Source organism: Meriones unguiculatus, chromosome 7 (genome assembly GCF_030254825.1).
Source record: "Meriones unguiculatus strain TT.TT164.6M chromosome 7, Bangor_MerUng_6.1, whole genome shotgun sequence".
Taxonomy (NCBI): Eukaryota; Metazoa; Chordata; class Mammalia; order Rodentia; family Muridae; genus Meriones; species Meriones unguiculatus.
Window position 1 is genome coordinate 62,409,034 of NC_083355.1, and position 23,258 is coordinate 62,432,291.

The 23,258-nt window shown below is 38.3% G+C and overlaps 1 protein-coding gene across 10 annotated transcripts in view; it reads left to right on the top strand.

The window, feature by feature from the left end:
- Positions 1-23,258, top strand: part of Mipol1 (mirror-image polydactyly 1) — a 303,874-nt gene that overhangs the window by 191,822 nt on the left and 88,794 nt on the right. For all 10 annotated transcript variants that reach the window (XM_060387531.1, XM_060387532.1, XM_060387533.1 and 7 more), the window contains one exon: positions 3,976-4,070. In XM_060387531.1, the coding sequence (XP_060243514.1) occupies positions 3,976-4,070 (95 nt within the window). The remainder of the gene's footprint in view (positions 1-3,975; positions 4,071-23,258) is intronic.

The following is a 23,258-nucleotide window of genomic DNA, read 5'->3' on the forward strand; positions in this document are numbered from 1 at the left end:
TTGGAGGCAGAAAATACTTCTAAATGTAGTCATTGTGTAGATGACAGGGCTGTATCTACACAATGTTTACATGCAAAATGGGACATCTTGATGAAGTCCCCAACCAAGATGACAGCAAATCATGTGCTTGTTTTTTTCTGTTCAAAGTGAAGTCAGCCACATGATAATGTGAGTCCATCCCCCATCTTGGCTGGGCACTTCAAGATGAAAGAAATCAAGTGTCTTGATGCCATCTTTTTTAAAGATATCAGAAAGGCAAATGTCATGTGACTTCACCACCATCTTGGTTAGATATCAGCACATGACAAAACAAAATGTTGGCATCAGGACTGAGCGCCTCCCTTTCCCCTGTTAGTTCTTTTTCTTATGATATTGGTAGTAGTAGTGTGTTTGCATGTTTGTCTTTTGGTTTTGCTGCTGTGAAGTTATTTAGATCCAGTGTTTTCTTGGGTGTAGTTGTCCTCCTTGGGTTGGAGTTTTCCTTCTAGTATCTTATCTAGAGCTGGGTTTATGCATAGGTAACTGTTTTTAGTTTTGTCACAAAATATCTTATTTTCTCCATCTTTTGTGATTGAGGTGGGTGTAGTACTCTGCACTGGTCTCTTAGAGTCTGCATGACATCTACCCAGGCCCTTCTGGTTTTCATATTTCATAGTCTCTGTTGATATCTCAGGTATGATTCTGATATGTCTGCTTTATAGGTTACTTGGCCTTTTTCCATTGCTGCTTTTAATAATCTTTCTTTGTTTTATACATTTAGTGTTTTAATTATTATGTGGTGGTAGGAATTTCTTTTTTTGGTCTGATCTATTTGATGTTCTTGTATGTTTAAAGGTATCTCTTTTTTTAGGTTGGAGAAATTTTCTTCTATGATTTTGTTGAAAATATTTTCTGGGCCTTGGAGCCTGGAATCTTCCCTTTCTTCTACTCCCGTTATTCTTAGATTTCATCTTTTCATGGTGTCCTTAATTTCTTGGATGTTTTGTGTCAGGAATTTTTTGATTTAGTATTTTCTTTGGCAAATGTCTTCTGTGTCTGATATTCTGTCTTTCATCTCTTGTATTCTGTGGTGATGTTTACCACTGTGGTTCCTGTTCTCTTCCCTAAGTTTTCTATCTCCAGGATTTCCTCAATTTGTATTTTCTTTATTGATTCAGTTTCCATTTTCTGGTTTTGAACCATTTAATTCATTTCCTTTACCTGTTTAATTGTGTTTTCTTTTATTTCTTTAAGCAATTTATTCAATCCCTCCCTAGGCCTGTATTTGTTTGGTTGTGTTTTCCTGTACTCCTTAAGTGATTTTTAAGTTTTCTTTTTAAAGGCCTCATCTTCATAATTATAGTTTTAATGTCATTTTCCTGTATTTCAGCTGTGTTAGGATATCTAGAATTTGCTGCCTTATAGCTCTGGTTTTTGTTAACTGTGTTTTTAAGCTGGCTATTAGCCATCTGGTTGTCAGGCATTGTTCCTAGAACCTGCTGGGTTTCTTGGACATGTGGAAAGAGCCCTAGATGTGGGGTGGGAGCTAAATCTCTTTCTGTGGCCTATAGATCTGCTCTGCTAGTTGTAGCCCAGCGGGACCTATAGGCAAGGAATTACAGTGTGGATTTCTAACTTGTGAGATCCAATGAAGTCCTGCAGGTCTTTAAAGACATCTAGAAGCGCTGTGAGCTCTAGGCTGGATCTGCATGTCTCTGGAATCTGGAGTAGTCCTCAGAATGGCAGGAGTAGCGGGGTCTGAGGGTAGTATCATATGTATCTGGCAGCTGGGACCCTCCTTTCTCTCCAGGGGAACACCAGTGGTCACTAACATTTCCGAGTCAGCAGCATGGTGGTTTGCTAGCAAGCAGACCCTGCATTTCCAATACTCATCCTCCCCTGGATGTTGCCATCCTGGAACAGGAGCCCCGTATGCTCCTATTGTTCTATTTATAATTGTGGACAGGAGGCTGGGACCCTGTCCCTGGTATCCAGAAGCTTTCCTCGCAGAGGTGGGAGGAGTCTAGTGTCTTGATGCAGGGGTTATATGTTTGAGTAGGCATAAGGCCTCAAATTATACACAGTGAAATAAGAGTTAATGGCTGTATTTCTTTTATGTAATGTTCTAAAGAAGGCAAAGCTATAGCGACAGAGGCTGCATATAAAAGGAGATTGGGGCTTGCACTGATGTGCAGTGAGCCCTTTGGAGATAATGGGAATGTGGATAATGGGTAGCACATGGAAAGCTGAAGAAAAACTGTCTCAAGTTCCAGACCTGGGCTGCACAGTGTGTTTTAAAGTGATCTAACCTATAGAGTTCATACTCTATCTCAGATTATGAAAGTACAGATGATAGATTTGAAAACATTGAGTTTATCTTCTGGAAATTATAACTCCATAAATCTAATTTTTAAAAATGCACATGTTATTGGATGTTACATGTATGTTTCACTTTCATAAAATTTACCTAAAAATAAGGAGAAAAGTTATAAAAAATATAAACTGTAAAACATGTTTATAAGGATATACCACTATAGTAAAGTAAACATTTTTAACATGGAAATGAGAGTTTATTTTGAATGTTTTTTTTCCCAGTTTGGGAGAATATCTCACCTGTAGTTATGAAATACAAAAAATTAATCATTCAAACATCTTAAATTTAATTACAGAGTAAATCTGTTAGAATTTCTTGGCCCAGATAGAAAACAAACTATTATCTTGTACCTAAACTTATTGCAAATATTCAGACTGCTGCATGCTTTTATAATTTTCAATTATTAAAATAGAAAAGTTGCATTATCTAGTGTTCATTTTCATTACACTAATTAATTTTCTCATAATTAGTTTCTTATTATTTCCTTATTTACTGTATTCTTATGCAAAAAGTAATTCCACTAAAATCATATGCATTCAGCAAAATGCTGAAACACTGCCTCCAGACGTTAAATTATTTTTAATTATTGACAGTGTAGTTTTCAAGGTTTGAAACAACTGCATGTTGTCAAAGATCATTAACCTCAAAGACAGTGTTTCCATGCAAATTGAACTTTGAGTATACAATACTAAAACTTGACAAACTGGACTGTATTTTTAAAGTAATGTTAAACTCTTATTGACAATTTTTTTAAAACTTGTTGAAATACTGGTAGGAAAGTGGGAAATTATTTTAAAATGATAACTTTGAGCTCTACCAACATAAAAATACAGGTAACAATTCACTGCAAAAAGGTAGAAGAAAATACCTTAAAGTTCATGCCACAAGAGACAGATAAAACTGTAAGAAATAGCAAAGTTTAGCTTGTTCCAAATATTACACAATGTATACATGCATGAAAAAAATCACAGTTTCCATTAATATGTATAATTATGCTCTATTGGTTAAAATAAACTTGATATATATAAAATTTTGTAGACTTAATTGACTATGTTTTAAGGTAATATCCTTGAGCAAAGTATCTCTAGCAGTGAAGGCTGCTGTCACAATACTTTAGAAGGAATTGAAATGGTTAACTTATATCTGTAAGAATCAGGTCATAGTTTTGTGTATCAAAGATGGCTTGACAACATCCTTAAAATGTTCTGAGATTGACTGTTAATAAAGTTAAAGGGAAACCTGGTGAGCTCAGGCAGTGGGGTCACATTGCATTTGTATGTGCAATGCCTGTTGTGCTTATCTCTACCCTAGATACGTCTCTGAACCCATGGTCCACATGCTCATTCTGTGTATAAAGTTAAACATTGCAGAAACGCTTAACCTGATAACAAAGATAGAGTAAGACTGAGGTTTAGCAACTGGCACAGTTAGTGTACTTATTCTAGTTATGTCTTTAGTATTTTTGTTACCAATATATTTGGATTATTTTGTGGTAAATCAGGACTGGGGAAAAAATGTGGTAATATTTTAAACTACCAAAAAGGTTTAACTCATATTCCTACTTCAATCCTATGTTTTAATATATCAGAACTAATGCTCAATTTTAAAATAATTGCTTGCAGGCAAAATTATTATCAATGGAGCAAGCCAGGGAAACTGCCCTTGAACAGTACAAAAGGCTGGAAGAAGAAATACAGACATTACGAGTTTACTACAGGTAAAAGATGTGATACCTCAGTTTAAGTAAATATTGTGTGAGAAACTCCTGTACCTGATACTGTCTTTTTGAGTGAAGAAATTCTCAATGAAATTAAACTTTGAGGATTTGAAGCATTTACATATTTTTTTAAATTACCTAAAATGTTTTACCATTAAAATTTACATAACTCATTTACATATCTAGTTGTCTAAGTAAAGCCTGGTTAGTTGAAGTGTGTGCAAAATTGCGCGCGCACACACACATATATGATAGATATGTTTACCATATATATGTATACCATGAGCTTTCACCTTTTACAACATACTATGAGAAATTTCTAAGGAAATGTCGCCAAAGATATTTCACAAAATTATTTCATTTTTGTTCTAGAAGTAGTTATAAAAGTAATTTCATAGTTCAAAACTGGCATTTTATATTTAAAGGCAGTAGTGCAGAAAGTATCAGAGTGCATACTACATAATAATGAAAAATTTTTATGATTATTTTCTTCAGATTTCCGTAGGGTGTATAAGAGATTTATTTTAGGTTACATGTAAAATATTGTGTTTTCATCACAGAACATGGTAAAAGAAATTGTTTAATATGTAATGTCCTGTATGTTTCTTGAATACTAAATCTAAGGCTACCTTAATTAAGTCTAAAGTATGAGACTATGAGTTAATTGGATTTTTCTTAGACTAACTTAGTTAAATGCCTAATATTGTAATTAAATCAAAATAAATTTTAATTAATTGCAATTATGAAAGTATTATATGATAATATATGTTTTGCTTTATTAATGTATTCAATAGTAGCAAATATAGAGGTAAATATATTAGTAACTGCATTTTATTAGTGATGTTGATAAATGCTGTTTGGGTGAAAATTGCAAATGCTATGGAATAATTCTACCACTCATTTCTGTCAGCACAGATGTTTCAAGCTCTGTGTTTGTGACATGTATTCAGGATTATAGGAGACATTGTACCTATATGAGAGTTCTTCAAAAAAAAATTCTAATATTTTCTTACTTTTTATTTTCAAATTTTTCTAAATTTAATTACATTTTTATAAATTATAGTTTATTCACTTTGTATCCCCACTGTAGCCACCTTCTTCTTCCCCTCCCTGGCCCACCCACCCTCCCTCATCTCCTCCTATGCCCTTCCCAAATCCACTGATGGGGGAGGTCCTCCTCCCCTTTCATCTGACCCTAGCCTATCAAGTCTCATCAGGACTGGCTGCTTTGTTTTCCTCTGTGGCCTGGCAAGGCTGTTCCCACATCAGGGGGAGGTGATCAAAGAGCTAGCCACTAAGTTCATGACAGAGACAGCGTCTGTTCCCCTTACTAGGGTACCCACTTGGATACTGTGCTGCCATGGGCTACATCTGCTCAGAGGTTTAGGGGTTCTAGGTTATCTCCATGCATGGTACTTGGTTGGAGAGTCAGTCTCAGAAAAGACCCCGGGGCCCAGAGTTTTTTGATCTGTTGCTCTCCCGTGGAGCTCCTGTTCCCTTCAGGTCTTTCTATCTCCCCCTTCTTTCATAAGATTCTCTGCACTCTGCCCAAAGTTTGGCTATAAGTCTCAGCATCTCCTTCAATACCCTGCTGGGTAGAGTCTTTCAGAGGCCCTCTGCGGTGGGCTCCTGTCCTGTTGCTATTTTCTTCCTCTTCCAATGCCCATTCCCTTTGCCATTCTGCATGAAGATTGATTATCTTACCCAGGGTCCTCCTCCTTGCTTAGCTTCTTTAGGTGTACAGATTTTAGTATGTTTATCCTATATTATATGTCTGATATCCACTAACAAGTGAGTATATATCATGTGTGTCTTTCTGCTTCTGGGATACCTCACTCAGAATGATCTTTTCTAGTTCCCACCATTTGCCTGTAGCAAATATAGATGTGCATATATTAATAACTGCAATTTATTAGTGATGTTTATAAATGCTTTTTAGGTGAAAATTGCAAATGTTATGGAATAATACTACCAGTCATTTCTGTCAACACAGTTGTCTCAAGCTCTGTGTTTCTTAGTTTCATGTATTCAGGATTGTAGGAGACATTGTACCTCTAGGAGAGTTCTTAGAAACAAAATTCTAATATTTTTCCAGAAAAAAAAAAAAAAAAACAAACCTAAGAAACTCTGCTTTGATGAAATGTTCATGACATCTGCACTGGTAGGTTATTTTTGTGGATTGAATTGTGTTCCTCCCCCAAAACTAGGCTGAACTTCTGTAACTTCTTCATGTGACTTTATTTGAGGTAGGGGCATTCATTGCATAGGGAAGCCAGTTAAAATAAGGTCTTTGGGCAACCTTTAATTCAGAGTGACAAGTGATTAAAAAAAAAAAAAGAGGAAGCTTGTACACTGAGTCATAATAGACACAAGGCAAATACATCTTGGAGACACACAGGCAGAGGACAGCCATATGACAGACATTATGCAAAATGCCAACACTAAGTTTGTCTGGGAAAGAATAACAGCCAATGCAGAGAGCATAGCCCATTTGACACCTGATTTCAGACTTCTTGTGTCTGTAACATTCTCTTTATTTAAAACCATCCGGTTTGTAGTATTTTGTTACAGCACTACTTTGTCACTACCACACTTGTAAAACACCACGTTTGTTTGGGTGGCTAATTTGCTTCTCCATTCGTAGCTAGTGTCTGTAGGTGAGTATACAGAAACCCTAAAGGTAAAGGAAGACATCTTGCTGTCCCACGTTTTGTTATTTGAATTGCATAATGAATACTATAGTGTTTCTGTGGGTTTTGTAACATTCTTAATTGTAACTATCATTAAAATCAACTTAATTTAATTAGTCACTAATAAACCCAGGTTTAGTTTTGATTACTTACATCCAACAACTCACAACTACCTAAAACTCTAGTTCCAGAAAATATGGCATCTTCTTCTGCTTCCAGTGTCACCAGCATGTGTGTGAATATATGAAGGCACACACATAAAGTAAAAAAAAGGAATAGACTTTTTTTAAGGAATTCCCAATCTACTAAATCTAAGAGTTACATAACTCTAAGCAGAGTAAACAAGTACTGCCTTAAAGATAGACTTTCCACATGCCTTTCTCATTTCTACCTTTTGTTATTAGCCACAGACTGGTCTTGCACAAATGAACCTTAACCTTGCAGAAGGAACCAATGGAACTGCCTTCTATTAGTGTTAGAAAGATTCGGGATTTAGAGTCTCTGCAAAACAGGAAGATGTCCAGACAGTGGTATTAGGTAGGTGTGAAATAGATAAGAACAACTGAGAGGGCATGGCAGAGAGTAAGAGTGGGTGGATGTAATCACAGTAGATTGAGTGTAAATATGAAACTGCTAACAATAAAGAAGTGAACCACCAACTAATCTAAGAACTCAGCTGGCAATAAATTCTATAAACTTGCATGGGTTATTGCTTATTAATTAGGAATATAATCAGCTCTTCAACAGTAGCACAAAAGACAAAAAACTAAATGATTCAATATCACAAACTTATAAAATGATGGAAAATAAGGAAGCTAAGGGTATTGATCAAAATATGAATGATAGTCTAAACTAAAATAGATCAGATGATAAATTTGAAGGGACATGTATCCAGAAAGAGAAAAAAAATAAAAATAAAAGATCAAGAAACCATAAATCAACAGAAGATCACAGCAAACAAATCAGTGTGCTTACTGCAAAGCCAAAATATAAAAAGGTGTAATTATAGAGAGATGGGGCTCAATTCAGTAGCAAACCTATAACTTCCTCACTTGGGAGGCGGAGACAAGAACATTGCTATGAGTTCAAGGTCACCTTGGACTACAGGGTAAATGCCTACGTAGTACCCTTTTCTTAAAATAAAACACATAATTAGGGAGTTTACTGCCAAGCCTGATGACCAGAATTCATGTCCTGGAGCTGATATTATGGAAGGAGAGAAGCAGTTCTGATAAGTTGTCCTCTCACTTCCTTATACATACACACACATGCATGCTTACATAAAAAAAATAAAAATAAAAGAATAAATGCTACAAGATTGGATAATGTTAGAAGTATCAAAAGAAGAAACCCATCCAGTTATCATTCACCAAAAAATCCATTGGAAAGTTCATTTGAGAAGATTCATGGGCCTATCAAAATACAAAAGCTACAAGGAACTAATAATCAAAATGCTAATAAGAATGCAAAATAGTGTGGCTGCTCTAGAAAACAATGTGACAATTCCTCCAAAGTCAGACATATAATTACCATATGAACAGTTGGTGTACTCCTCAGCATATACACAAGAGATGAAAACAGGGATTTCAGTAGGCATTGTTACAGCACCGTATACTCCAGCATTATTCTCTAGTAGTCACAGTCCACATGACCATCAACAGACAAATAAAAAGAAAATAGTGGTAACACTTGTCTTTCTATGTATAATAGAATGCTATTCAACTTAAGTGGATTTTGATATTTGCCATGCAGCATGAATAAACCTTAAAACTTATTGTACCAAGTCAAAACAGAGCAAAACAGCAGCTTCCCAGGAGAGCTGGTACATATCTATAATCCCAGCACTTGGGAGGTGTTGGCAACAGGATTATGTAATTCAAGGTCATCCTCACCTACATAAGACAAATATTAAATGCAACTTTTTATATAAGGCAAATTCATATAAATAGAAATTAAAATGTGCCTTTTGAAAGTATCACTATACTAGCAAAATACACAAGTGATAAGCAACTGGGAAGCTAGAAAATATTGACTTCAGACTCAAGGTTAAGAGTCAAGCGCCAGTGCCAGTTATGTGCCAGTGCTAAAACCAGCCCCTGATCAATCATCAGGATAGCTCAGTACATGGGTGCCAGGAGAACACAAGAACAGTGGCCTCTCCATGGAGATACATACTAGCTTCTAGCAATGCCAGGATGTCCAGTGAAAATGCTGGTGTCTTTATCATGCTTGATGACATTGTCTCCATGGAACGCCGAGTGGTATCCAGAAAGCTTCTGCAGACATTTTAGCCATTTTCGCTAGAAAAAGGTGTGAACCAACACTGTGTTAAAATATCTGGATGCCCAACTCACTTTTCTAGAACATGGTGCCTCATTGTCTATCCAGAGATCATGTTAGATGAGGGGAAGGCTCTGCAGAAGGAACTGCGAAGGGAGCTGCAGGATCTGGAGCTGGAGGAGGCAAAGCTAGCCCAGAAGATGTAGGGTATGGACAGGGACTGTGCAAGAGTGGCAGTAGATCTCAATGAAGTCCAGACAGTGTGCCTTCTAGAGAGACAGCACTCCAAGTACAGTGTATTGATGTTGCAACAGCTGGAACTGATGGAGCAACTGGTAGCATGGAGATTTACCTTTAGTGCATGCAGGTCCAGTAAGAACAGAAAAGGATTAAACAGCTGAACCAAAGGCTGTGGGGCATTATCAGTAACTTTGTATCCACGCTGCCTGGGGAAAGGTTGCTTCTTACCCTGTGCCCCTGTGCAGCCTAAGTGGACTACAGTTCCATAAGTATAATACATTGCCTGTGGAAACCATCGACCCTTTAGCTTTTCACCGTGGTCATGTTGATCTGCTATTGCTCTGTGATCTTTGATTCATAACAGATTTCACCATGTCCTCTATAAGAGCAGTCTGAAGAATGTTCTACTGAGATATGATTTCTGTCTTAAATTAGTAAATTTATTGTGTATATAGCAACACAGGTAGCTAGCAAAATATCATTAAATCAGGATTTTAACACACTCAGCAGTGATGACTTAGAGGAGGCTGGCTAAAAGGACATTAAAAGTTAGTATAAGCAGATTGGGGCTTTGCAAACATCCAACAGAAATACTGGGGAAGCTGAGGCAGTAACTGGACCTCACCATTGAGATTTATCTATGTGGAGGAGCTTCCCAGAGCTGAGCTTCTGGCTTTGCATTCCCACTGCAGATACTTGAACATAGGTGACACAAGCAATGGTAACAATTTTTGGAAGTGGTTCACCCTCAAGCTGCCCTCAAGGATATGGTGTGGATATTTGTTGGCTGTCTTACTGGTTATATTTCTTTGCTCCTACAATCAAGAGACCCGCCTACTCCAGTAAAGACTATTTTAGAGGACATTTTGGAAGACACTTGGAATAATAATGCTGCAGTCTAGGACAGGAGGGCCCCCTCACTCTCAGAGCCTGTGTCCAACAAGTTTAAACAGTAGTTGACAGTGTTCCTGTGTACTGTCCATTACACCAAGCCATTTCTGAATGCACACAGGAGTTCAAGGAAAGCTGAGAAGGGGATCAGTTAGAAGTCTCACTTATGCCTCTGGAGGATACCATTGAATGAAATGTTTCTCAAAAATATCAGATTAGAAAACAAAAGTGTACATGTGTAAGATTAAAAACATGTTACACAAAGTTTTCATATAATTTAATGTTTGGCTGAGGGGAGTTGGATTTGATCTCCAGACTTAAACGTGTGCTCACACACACAAACACACACATACACATGCATATCCATGTAGACATATATTGTCTGTAACAAACCAACACACTTTTGTCTCCCTTTCCCTTTCTCTACTTCATCTCTACCCAGATATTCAGGGTGACAAATAAGTTAAAGAAGAAGAAGACAATACAATTTCCACAACTCCTACCTAAGAAGAGACAAAATGATAAAAGAGTGAAGGGGCTGACAGTGGTGATGGGGAGGAAGAAGTGACAGGAAAAAAAAATAATGGTTTATAATTTATTTATTATTTTATTATTTAATACAATGTATTCATTTTGTATCCCAACTGTAACCCCACTCTTGTCTCCTCCCAGTCATACCCACCTTTCCTCTTCTACCCCTATGTCCACTGATAGGGGAGATCCTCTTCCCCTTCTTTCTGACCCTAGCTTATCAGGTCTCATCAGGACTGACTACATTATCTTCCTCTGTGGGCTGGCATGGCTACACCCCCAGGGGGAGATGATAAAAAAGCTGGGCCACTGAGATAATGTCAGAAACAGTCCCTGTTCCCCTTATTAGGAAAACCCACTTGAGCAGCCTATGGGCTTCCTTTGAACAGGGGTCTAGGTCCTTTCCATGCATGGTCCTTGGTGGGAGTATCAGTTTCTGCAAGGCCCTGGGGCCCAGGTTTTTGTCTCTGTTGGTCTCCTTGTGGACCTCCTGTCCCCTCCAGGTCTTTCTAGCTCCCTCTTGTTCCATAAGATTCCCTACACTCTACCCAGCATTTGGCTATGAGTTTCAGCATCTGCTTCGATACTCTGATGGATAGAGTCTTTCAGAGGCCCTTATGGAAGTCTCCTGTCCTATTCCTTGTCTTCTCCTACTTCCAGTGTGTATCCTATTTGCCCTTCTGAATGAGGTTTCAGCCTCTTGCCTAGGATCCTCCTTGTTGTTTAGCTTCTTTAGGACTATAGATTTTACTATGTTTATCCTATATTATATGGCTAATATCCACTTATAAGTGAGTGTGTCTTCTTTCTGCTTCTGGGTTACCTCACTCAGGATGATCTTTGCTAGTTCCCACCATTTGCCTGCAAATTTCACGATGTCCTTGATTTTTATTGCTGAGTAATCTTCCACTGTGTACTACAGTTTCTCTATCCATTCCTCAGTTGAGGGACATTTAATTCGTTTTCAGATTCTGGCTATTATGAACAAAGCTGCTGTGAACATAGTTGAGCAAATTTCCTTATTGTATGGTTGAGCATATTTCAGATGTATGCCTAGGAGTGGTGTAGCTGGATCTTGAGGAAGGACTAATTTTCTAAGAATGCACCAGAATGCTTTTCAAAGTAGGTTGTACAAGTTTACATTCCCACCAGCAATGGAGGATGGTTATCCTTTCTCCACAGCTTCTCCACTTTGTGTCATCCTTTGAGTTTTTTGATCTTAGCCATTCTGATGGGTATGAGGTGGAATCTCAGGGTTGTTTTGATTTGCATTTCCCGGATGACTAAGGACATTGAGCATTTCTTTAAGTGTTCCTCTGGCATTCGATATTCCTCTGTTGAAAATTCTCTGTTTAGCTCTGTACCCCTTTTCTTAATTGGATTACTTGGTTTGTTGGTGTTTAACTTCTTAAGTTCTTTTTATATTCTGGATATTAGCCCTCTGTCAGAGTGATGGAATTTTTTGTTTAAAAAATATACCAAAATGTATTTATTTTGGTTTTCTTTATTTATTTATTATTTCCCTATCTAGCTATCATCTGTATAATGTATATCATCTGTATAATAACTTTATAACCTGATCGAAGCCCAGCTCTTCTCCCAGTTCCACTTGCCCCTTACTCTCCTCCCTTTCTCCAAGACTAAAATAAACAACAACAAAATAAACCAGAATAGAACAAAACAAACATAATACAAGGTACCTGGAACCTGATGGAAGAAAAAGTGGGGAGTAGACTTGAACTGATTGGTACAGAAAAAAACTTTCTGAACAGGACACTGATATCACAATCACTAAGAACAACAATTAATATGTGGGACCTCATGAAACTAAAAACATTCTGTATAGCAATATTTTGGGAAATAACAGAAAAGCACAGATGTCCACCAGCAATGGATGGAAAATGAACATGTGGTACAGTCACACAGTGGAATATTATTCACGTTTTAAAGCAAATGGAAATTTCAGATAAATGGATGAAGCTATAAATAATCATTCTAAGTGAGGTAACCCAGATACAGACAGACAAACATTGCATGTTTTCTATTATATGTTGCTATATGTGGCTTTTAATTTAGATATGAGTCTTTCATTTTAGGCTATCCACATAGGTTGTATAGTTCATAAAGTACCAGGGACAGGAAGGGTATCTTCTGTGGGACTCAGGAACCAAGGGGAAGGGGGTGAGTGGTGATGGAACCCAAACAGAATCCCAGGAATCAGACTCTGGAGACCAAAGGTGCAGATCTGACTTTATTATCCAGGATAACAGCCTTTAAATGATTGAAAAATCAGACCATCCCATGCTAGCCTCAAGCGCCAGTAACAATCTGTCAGGTTGTGCCGATTATAAGGAAATGTGGGAGATGTGTGGGGAGAGAGGAGGAGGAGGGTCTCCTTAGGAGACTTCCATAAAGAAGGGGGAAGCAGTCACCGTCCTAGCCTGGCATCCATTGTGAGATGTCACTAGTGTGCTAGGAGTCTCTAGTAGAGCAACACTGTGTGCAGTGAGTCAGACCTTTGGAGGAGTCTTAGGAGTTGCTGAGACTTCTCTCCATTCCCTATCTCAACATTCCCCACAATATTTCAAGGAAACAGCAACAGAATATAAATTAATGGATAAAAGGGAAACTAGATTAGAAGATTAAATAAGGGGGTGGGTGAGAGGATAGATGTCTTCGTAAGGGTTTCTGCTTTGGAGAAACCATAATGAAAGCAACTCAGTATTTAACTGGGTTCTTAACAGTTTCAGAGACTTAGTCCATTATCATCATCACTAGGAGCATGGCAGCACAAATGCAGGCATGGACCTGGAGAACTATCTGAGAGCTTTACATGTTTATCCACAGGCAACAGGCAGAAACCAGTGGGTCAGTCATGGGCTCTTAAAATCTCAAAACCCACCCTGAGTCACACACTTTCTCCAACAAGGCCACACCTACTCCAACAAAGCCTCACCATCTTTTTTTTTCTTTTCCTGAAAATAGATACTTTTTTCTCACATAATATATTCTGATTGCAGTGTCCCTACCCCACTATTCCTTCAAGTTCCTCCCCACCTCTACTTCCATCTGGATCCACTCCCTTTCTCTCTCTCATTAGGAAATAGTCTTCTAAGGCATAATAATACATGATAAAACTAACACATTGGAATTGGACAAAACAGAAGGAAAAGAAAAGTCAAAGAAACAAAAACCCACTCATGCACATACTTGGAAATCCCATAAAATCATTAAATTGGAAGACATATATGCAAAGGACCTAGTACAGGCCAGTGAAGTCCCTATGCATGCTGTGAGTTCATAGAGCTTTGGTCATATTGATATAGAGAGCCTTGTGTCCTTGGTGTTCTCCATCCTCTCTGGCTCTTACATGGTTCTCCTTGTTTCCTTAAGATTCTCTGAACTCTGAGGAGACATCCCATTTAGGGCTGAGTGCTCCAAGGTCTCTCACTCTCTGAACATGGTCTGGCTATGGGTCTCTATATTTGTTGCCATTGCTTAGGGAGGAAACTTCTCTTATGATGGCTAAGCAGGACACTGATCTATGTATATAACAGAATGTCATTAAGAATCATTTTATCACAACTTTTTGTTTATAGACCAGTATTATTTGGTTTTTTCCTAGGTTCCTGGACTATCTAGTCCCTGAGTTTTGGCCACCCAATCAGAATGAGTATGGATTCCATCTTGTAGAGTAGGCCTTAAGTCAAATCAGATATTGGTTCATACTCCCACAAGCTTTGTCCACTGCTGTCCTAGCATATCTTGTAGGCAGGACATTATTGTAGACCAAAGGATTTGTGGCTGGATTGATCTTTACATTTCACTTTTGGTAGCATGCAGAGTACCTTCCTGTATCAAAGAAGCTAAATGTAAGGGTGAAAATTCTTTGTATGCCCAACCCCTCCATGTTCAGTGAGTTGTGTGGGTGTTGTCTTCAGCAATGGGGGCCTTGCTGTTAGTCTGTGGAGAGTACCTATAGTCTTGGCAACTAATCCTTCTAATCATCTACAAACAGTTCACTGACTGGAGACTAAGCATGTGTCTGGGGGGGGGCATTCCCATTCAAATCACCTCTGCAGGGTAAAGGAGAGAATATGAAGAGGGCTGACTAACAAGGCCTTCTGAAAAGCCATATGAAAACTTAATACTCTAAAAGTGTCCTAACATGTAAAAATAATTTAAATGAGTTGTCATATAATAGGGAAGACAATGCCCCAACTAGACAGCTTATGCTAGCAACTAAAACCCCCTGAAACAAGAATGGGTCACATCATGTTGAATCATTAGCCAAAGGAGCCTCATATCCTCCAGCCCATTCCTCTAAGTGTCACAGGCCGTTGCCAAGGGTATTGGTTGCCCACCTGAATCTGACAGCTAGGCTTTATTGCGTAGACACCTCTTAGTAAATGCCATTGATGATGGAAAGATCAAGTAATGCCATTAACCATATAGAAATCAAGATGGACCCAGATGTCCATCAATGGAGGAAAGGGTACAGAAATTGTGGTATTTTTACACACTGGAATACTACTCAGCAATCAAAAAGGAGGAAATCATGAAATTTGCAGGCAAATGGTGGGATCTAGAAAAGATCATTCTGAGTGAAATATCCCAGAAGGAGAAAGACAAACACGGGATATACTCACTTATATAGACCTATAAGATATGATAAACATAATGAAATCTATACACCTAAAAAAGATAATCAATAGAGCGGACATGGGGTAAGATGATCAATCCTCGTTTAGAAAGACAGATGGGATGTGCATTGAACGTATGACAGGAGTCTACTGAGCGCATCTGAAAGACTCTAACTAGCAGTGTTTTCAAAGCAAAGACTCATGACCAAACCTTTGGCAGAGTACAGGGAATCATAAGAAAGAAGGGGAGTTAGTCTGATGGGGAAAGGATAGGAGCTCCACAAGGACCAAATATATCTGGGCACAGGGTCTTTTCTGAGACTGACATTCAACCAAGGACCATGTATGGATATAACCTAGAACCTCCACTCAGATGTAGCCTGTGGTAGCTCAGTAACCAATTGGTTTCCCAAAGTGAGGGGAACAAGGACTATTTCTAACAGGAACTCAATAACTGGCTCTTTGGCCTCCCCACCCCCGAAGGGAGGAGCAGTCCTGTTAGGCCACAGAGGAGGGCTTTGTAGCCAGTCCTGAAGATACCTGATAAAACAGGATCAGATGAATGGGGAGGAGGTCCCCCCCCATCAGTGGACTTGGAAAGGGGCACGGTGGAGATGAGGGAGGGAGGGAGGGGGGGACTGGAAGGGAATGAGGGATCGGGACATGGCTGGGATACAGAGTTGATAAAATGTAACTGATAAAAAAATAATAATAATAAAATAAAAAAAATAAAAATAAAAGAAATCAAGATGGTGCTCAGTTAGAAACTTCAACCCCTGTTTGCTAAGTCATAGTGTTAGAAGGTACTATACACACTACCAGAGTAGAAAGGTAATCATCAATCTCGCCCAGCTATGAAATCTGCATCCTACACAGAGGACCTACCTATAATATATGCTGGTGTAGTAGTGAGTAGTGGCACAAGTGATGTAGGCTTAATCAATTAATTTTTTGTTGTTGTTGGATTTAGGGCCCACCAGATGAATTAGAACTCACACCGGACATTGTTCATGAATCCAAGAAACTAGATAGGTCATAGGTTCTAGGGGGGAAATCTACTACTGTTCTGCTAAATGAGCACAGAAATAAAGGATTCCTGTAGACATACTGCCATACCAACAGACCAGTATCTCAATCAACCCACATCAAAAAGCTTCTTGCTGTTGATGGAAGTAAAAACATACAACTAGACAGCACGCATGCAGCTAGTGAGAGACTCTGAAGCTCTCAGCTCTAAATGGAATGTGTTTACCAAAACCCTCCCCTCAAAGTTCAGGAATCAGTAGGAAGACAAGGCAGACCAATTGTAAGGTGGTAGATGATGCCTAGGAAACAACATTTTCAAGATACCACAGGGCTGATGTACATATGAACTCAGAGAGACTGTGATAGGATGCACAAGAGGAGGAGGTGATCAGGGAGCCTGCCCTTGAGTTCATGCTAGAGAAAGCCCCTGTTCCCCTAACTTGGGAACTCACTTGGAAACTGAGTCTATGGGCTACATATGAGCAGGGGTTATAGGTCCTTTCCATGCATGGTCCTTAGTTGAGTTGTCAGTCTCTGCAGGGGTCCCAGGGCCCAGTGGTGTTTTTTTGTTTGTTTGTTTGTTTGTTTTTGTTTTTGTTTGGCTCTGTTGCTCTTCTTTTAGAGCTCCTGTCTCCTCCAGGTCTTTCTATCTCCCCCTTCTTTCATAAAATTCCATGCATTCTGCCCAAAGTTTGGCTATGAGTCTCATACTCTGCTTCGATACCACAATCAGTTGAATCTTTGAGGGACTGACTGTGGCTCCTGTCCTGTTCCCTGTCTCCTCATGTTTCCAGTGTCTATCCTGTTTGTATTCAGAATGAGGCTTGAGCATCTTCCCTAGGATCTTCCTTGTTGTTTACCTTCTTTGGGAGTATAGATTTTAGTATCTTTAACCTATATTATATGTCTAATAACCACTTATGAGTGAGTTGTCTTTCTGCTTCTGTGTTACCGCACTCAAGATGATTTTTTTTAGTTCCCACCATTTGCCTGCAAATTTCATGATTTCTTTGTTTTTAATAGCTGAGTAGAATTCCATTGTGTAAAGGTACCACAATTTCTGTATCCATTCCTCCATTGAGGGACATCTAGGTTGACTATATGGAAATCCATCAATGTAATCCACAACATAACCAAAAACAAGGGGAAAAAACCCACATGATCATCTCATTTGATGCTAAAAAAGCATTTGGCAAAATCTAACAACCATTCATGTTTAAAGTTTTGGAGAGATCGAGGGATACAAGGCACATACCTAAACATAGTAAAGGGAATATACAGCAGGCTTATACCCAACATCAAACTAAACAGAGAGAAACAAATCAATCCCACTGAAATAAGGGACAAGGCAAGGCTGCCCACTCTGTATCTTTTCAACATTAGTATTTGAAGTCCTACTAGAGCAAGAAGGCAATACAAATCAGAAAGGAAGCAGTCAAAGTATCACTATTTGCAGTTGATATGATAGTATACATGAGTGACTCCAAAAATTCTACTAGAGAACTCCTTCCGCTAATATACACCTTCAGCAAAATGGCTGGATAAAGAATTAACTCAAAAAAATCAGTAGCCCTCCTGTATACAAAAGACAAAAGGGCTGAGAAAGAAATTAGGGAAACAACACCCTTTACAATAGCCACAAATAACATAAGGTACCTTGGTGTGACTCCAACCAGCATGTGCTTTCACAAAGACCTGTATGGAAAAAAAAAAAAAAAAAAAAAAAAAAAAAAAAAAAAAAAAAAACAACTGCAAGTCTCTGAAGAAAGAAATTGAAGAAGATCTCAGAAGATGGAAAGATCTCCCGTGCTCATGGATCAGTAGGATTAACATAGTGAAAATGGCCGTCCTACCAAAACCAATCTACAGATTCAGTGCAGTTCTCATCAGAATACCAACACAATTCTTTACAGAACTTGAAAGAACAATTCTAATTTCATATGGAAAAACAAAAATCCAGAATTGCTAAAACAATCCTGAACAACAATAGATTATCTGGAAGTATCTCTATCCCTGATCTCAAGCTATACTATAGCCCTTGTTCCCCCTATCAGTGGACTTGGAAAGGGGCAGGGAGGAGATAAGGGAGGAAGGTGGGATTGGGAGGGGATGAGGGAAGGGGCTACAGCTGGGATACAAAGTAAATAAACTGTGATTAATATAAAAAAATAAAATTATAAAAAAACAACTTCATAAATAAAAAAAAAGAGAGAGTGTGTGTGCCATGCCAGCAGTGCTGGTATAAGCCTTTAATCTCTTGACTCAAGAGATAAAGGAAGGCAGATCTCTGAGTTTGAGGCCAGTGTAGTCTACAGAGTGAGTTGCAAGAGAACCAGGGAACCCAGAGGCAACACAGAGAAATGCTGTGTAGAAAAAACATTGATGATGATGATGATGATGATGATGATGATGATGATGATGATGATGATGATGTCGTAGTCTTAATTAGGGGGGTTCTGTTTCTGTGATGGAACACCATGACCAAAAGCAAGTTGGAGAGGAAGGGATTTATTTGACCTACACTTCCAGATCATAGTCCATCCTTGGATGAACAAAGGACAGGAGCTCAGGCAGGACTGGAACCTGGAGGCAGGAGCTGATGCAGAGGCTTTGGAGGGATGCTGCTTACTGGCTTGCTTTACATGGCTTCTTGTGCCTGATTTCTCATAGAACTCTGGACCACTAGCCCAGGGATAGCTAGCATCAACCACCATGGGATGGGCCCTCCCCCACTGATCACTAATTAAGAAAATGCTCTACAGCTAGATCTCATAGAGACATTTCCTCAGCTCAGATTCCTTTCTCTCTGATGACTCCTGCTTGTGTCAAGTTGATACACAAAACTAGACAGTCCTACTACTGCTAACAATAACAATAATAATAATAAATAATAAATGAAAAGTTCAATCCTATGAGCATAAGCAAATATGACCAGAAATAGCAATGAAAACATACAATTCCTCTGTCCTTTGGAAAACTTCACTCAGTACAGTGAGAATTTTAGCATATGTGAAGTATTTCATTTATTTTTCATTTATGGAACATATACACTAATAAGTGCATGAAAATGTTTATTATCTAGTTAAAATATTTGACAAATTAAATTCATAGCCAATGTCTGGGATTGTTAAAGAACATTTAATAATTAATTTTCACTGACTCACACTAATAACACAAAGATGTAATAAACTGACATCTTTAAGCTACGTCTGATATGTATAAACTTTCTAATACCACTGCTATCATAAAGCGCTAAAACAGTATCAATTGAGAATGTGGATCATAGTCCAGCAATATTTTCCAGGCCAGTTAGTACGGGTGGTGCCACCAGATGTACTGGAGTTTGCATTATGCTATTGCCATGGGACTGCACTACACGGATGTCTCCAGAAGGATAAATGTTTACCTGAGGTTAGACATTGATATGTGTAAGTGCTCCAGATTCAACTACAGACGACATAGATTGTTTCTCTTTATATCATAAACCACTTGTTCTATAGGGTTAACAGTGGTGTTAACAACTGTTCATTAGTCAAAGTGGATTTAATTGCTTTCCCATAATTACAAACAAAAAAAAAACCACTTATCAAGTCAGATTAATATAACGTTATTGTGTGCCACTTAAGATACGAAACTTTGAAGCTTATTGTCACTGTCATGTTTTTTTTCAAGTTTTAGATGGTATACATTATGTCCTCCTTTTATGTTTATAAGGATTTGTGTCTGTTAGAATTCTATTAATAAAATAACAGTCATTCCCTGAAATAGCTTTTGAAACTTTTTGGTTCTGACTGAAGTCACAAATACACAATATTCAATTGCTTTGAAAATCAGGAAGTTCAGTGTTTAAAATTTTGGCTTTATTAGATATTAGTCTAATAATGTTTTTATTTCCTTTAAATCATGAAACATCTAGTTGGTCTCTCAAGTTTGGTTAGCTATTTGAACAAAAAATATTTCTTAAACATAAATTGTATGAGACAAGGTAAAAATTGATATATTCTAGAAAGCTGTTCCTTGAGAACCCTTAGAATCTGACATAAAGATGCTGTCATAGACTGCTCCTTTAAGTTAATGTTTGCTCATCTTTTTATTGGTAAAAATTTTGTTTTGCATTCATTCTTTTCATATGGTTTAATGATTTAATTCAAAACCTACACTACAGTAAGACAGATGGTGTATGTTCTTTCTAGAAAATGACCTTTGGCAAGTAATTAACCTCTCAAAGCCTCAATTTCCTGACATGTAAAATAGAAATTCTAGTTATCCTGCCTCATTGTCAAGAATAATCAAATGAAAGGATGCATCTGTAACATACTCTGCCGTCCCTGGTTAGTAGACACAGAAAAGTGAGCCAAGGTCATGATCCTGACATCAGGTTTGGATTGTCATTATTAACTTTCCCTTGAAAATCTGTTCACTGACATTAGAGGTTTGAGCTGGGGGGCGGGGGGGGGGTTGTTTTGTTCTGTTTAGTTTTTTATTGTTTTGGAGTCCGAATGCAATATTATGACAAGAGTACAGAATCACTGAATTTTTCTTTGGGAACAGATTTTTACTGGAATTAGATTTGTTTGTTTTTCTCATTATAAGGCACATTAAGACTCTTGAGTCTAGAGAGATGGCTCACTGGATAAAGTGCCTGCTGCACAGGTATGAGAACCTGATTCTAGAACCTCAGAACTCATGTGAAAAAACAAGATGCTTTTTGCTGTGCATCTGTAATCCCAGCACTGGGATAAGCATAGAGGCAGGAGCTCCCCTGGACTTGCTGGCCAGCCATCCTAGCCGAAACAGAGAGCAGGATCAGTGAAAACATGTAGAATGACAGAGACAGACACAGACATCCACCTCTAGCCTTTACACACACACACACACACACACACACACACTCACACACACACACACACACACAGAGTTATTGACGGATTGGAAAGGTGCAACAGCAATAAAAGAGAAGAGGGAATGAGAAAAATCATCAAAAACAATTTTTAAATGTCATAACGAAACTGAATATTTTGCATGCTATTTAAATAAATAAATAGATAGATAAATAAATAAGCTCATCAGAATGGGAAATTTTTAAGCCAAAATATGCAGATTTTATCAGAATGGTGTCCTGAACTCAGATTTAGCCTTTTGTGATTTGCAGTTTGTTCTCATGAGTTCTTTTTTTACATAGGAATATTTTAATGCTTAGAAATCATTTGGAAATTATCAATTTAGTAATGTTTATTATTTTCAAAATATCAAAAAATTCTCACGGATTTCACCATTAACAATTACAATTCTCAATACCTTGTATCTTAGCCTTTCTACAAGAATTTTCTGGTGTTATCCCTTCCACATCCTTGGGAGATACCATCCCTTTAGCAGACAGGAAAACAGAATCACAGAGAGATGAACCAGCATGTCTTAGATCACAATACCGCCAGAGATAAAAGCATAAATATTACGTAATTCATCAAGGCAACTACTCTCACAGTTTCTACCCCCAACTCCTTCATAATACTCCTGAGGCAAAACTGGTAGTTCAGCACTATCTTCCTGATTTGGCTTGGCTTGATATGTTTATTGCACAAAATATACCACTAAGGCCATACTAAAGACGGGTTAAGCCATTAAAAGAACATGACCTGCTTTGGAGTTTAGCTGTCTTTGTCTGTGTTCAACTAAACTGTGCAAATTATAACCACAGTCTGTGTCTGGATTTATAAATAGACTACCCTTCAATATTCTTTTGAGAACTTTTAAGCTCTAGCGTTATATCATGTGTCAGGCTATAGAAAGGAAATACAGGCCTGACAGTAATTTTATCCATGCACTCATAATACTTTAGCTTTATTAGTAGGTTATAGTATTACTTTGTTGTTTTATCATAGTTCTAGCACAATTACTAATATAACAGTAACCATATTAAGAAGTAATCATTAACCAAATAGCACATCAGTTCTGGATGATTTATTAAGACTGAGGACTCTGGTAGCCTGTGAACATGGAATGTCGCAAGGAAAGATGCAATTGCTGTTTTTAAAGAAGTTGAAATTATGCAAAAAGAAAATGTATATTCAAAATTAGCATATGTTAAGTGAAGTTATTGGGCATTCTCAGGTGAAGAAAGGAGAGATCATTTACACTGGAATAGATAAAGTTTTATGGGATATCTGGGAATTAAGACATGACTGAGTAAAACCCTAAGAGAGGATGTTGTGCTCTGGAAGATGAGTTTAAGCAAAAGTTGAAGAGGTTGCAATGGGCAGAGCATATAACATCATGGAATTGGAAGGAATTCTCAGAAATTTTGATGTCAACATGCACTTAATTTTTAAGCTTGTACATCTTTGGGTGCTTTGGGACATGGGATGAATTGCTTAAATCTTTTTAAACACTTTTATTTAAGTTATATATTAGTTTATTTACTATATATCCTGAGGGTGCCCCTTTGCTCCCCTCCTTCCAGTCCCTCCCACTTCCCTGCCTCTTCCCTCCCTGCACCCCAGAAAAGGGAGCACCCCGCCATCTCTCCCCACTACATCAAGTTTTATCAGGACTGCTCCCATCTTCATTCCCCCAAGCCAGGCAAGGCAGACTCACCAAGGAGAAGCTTCCAAAAGCAGGCAACAGAAACATCCCTCACTCCATTCGCCAGGCACCCCACAGGAAGAAGACCAAGCCACCTTTGGCCACTCTGTGTGCAGGGGCCTAGGTGCAAATCATGCCCATGCCCCAGCCGATGTCCCAGTATCTGAAAGCCCCCATGTGACTGCACCAAGTTTTCTCAGCTGGTCCCCCTATGAGGCTTCAGTCTTCTCCAGGTTCCTCCTCATCTCCCCCAACACTTCCCCAGGAACCCCAGAGTCCAGACTCCATGCTTGACTTCAGGTCCC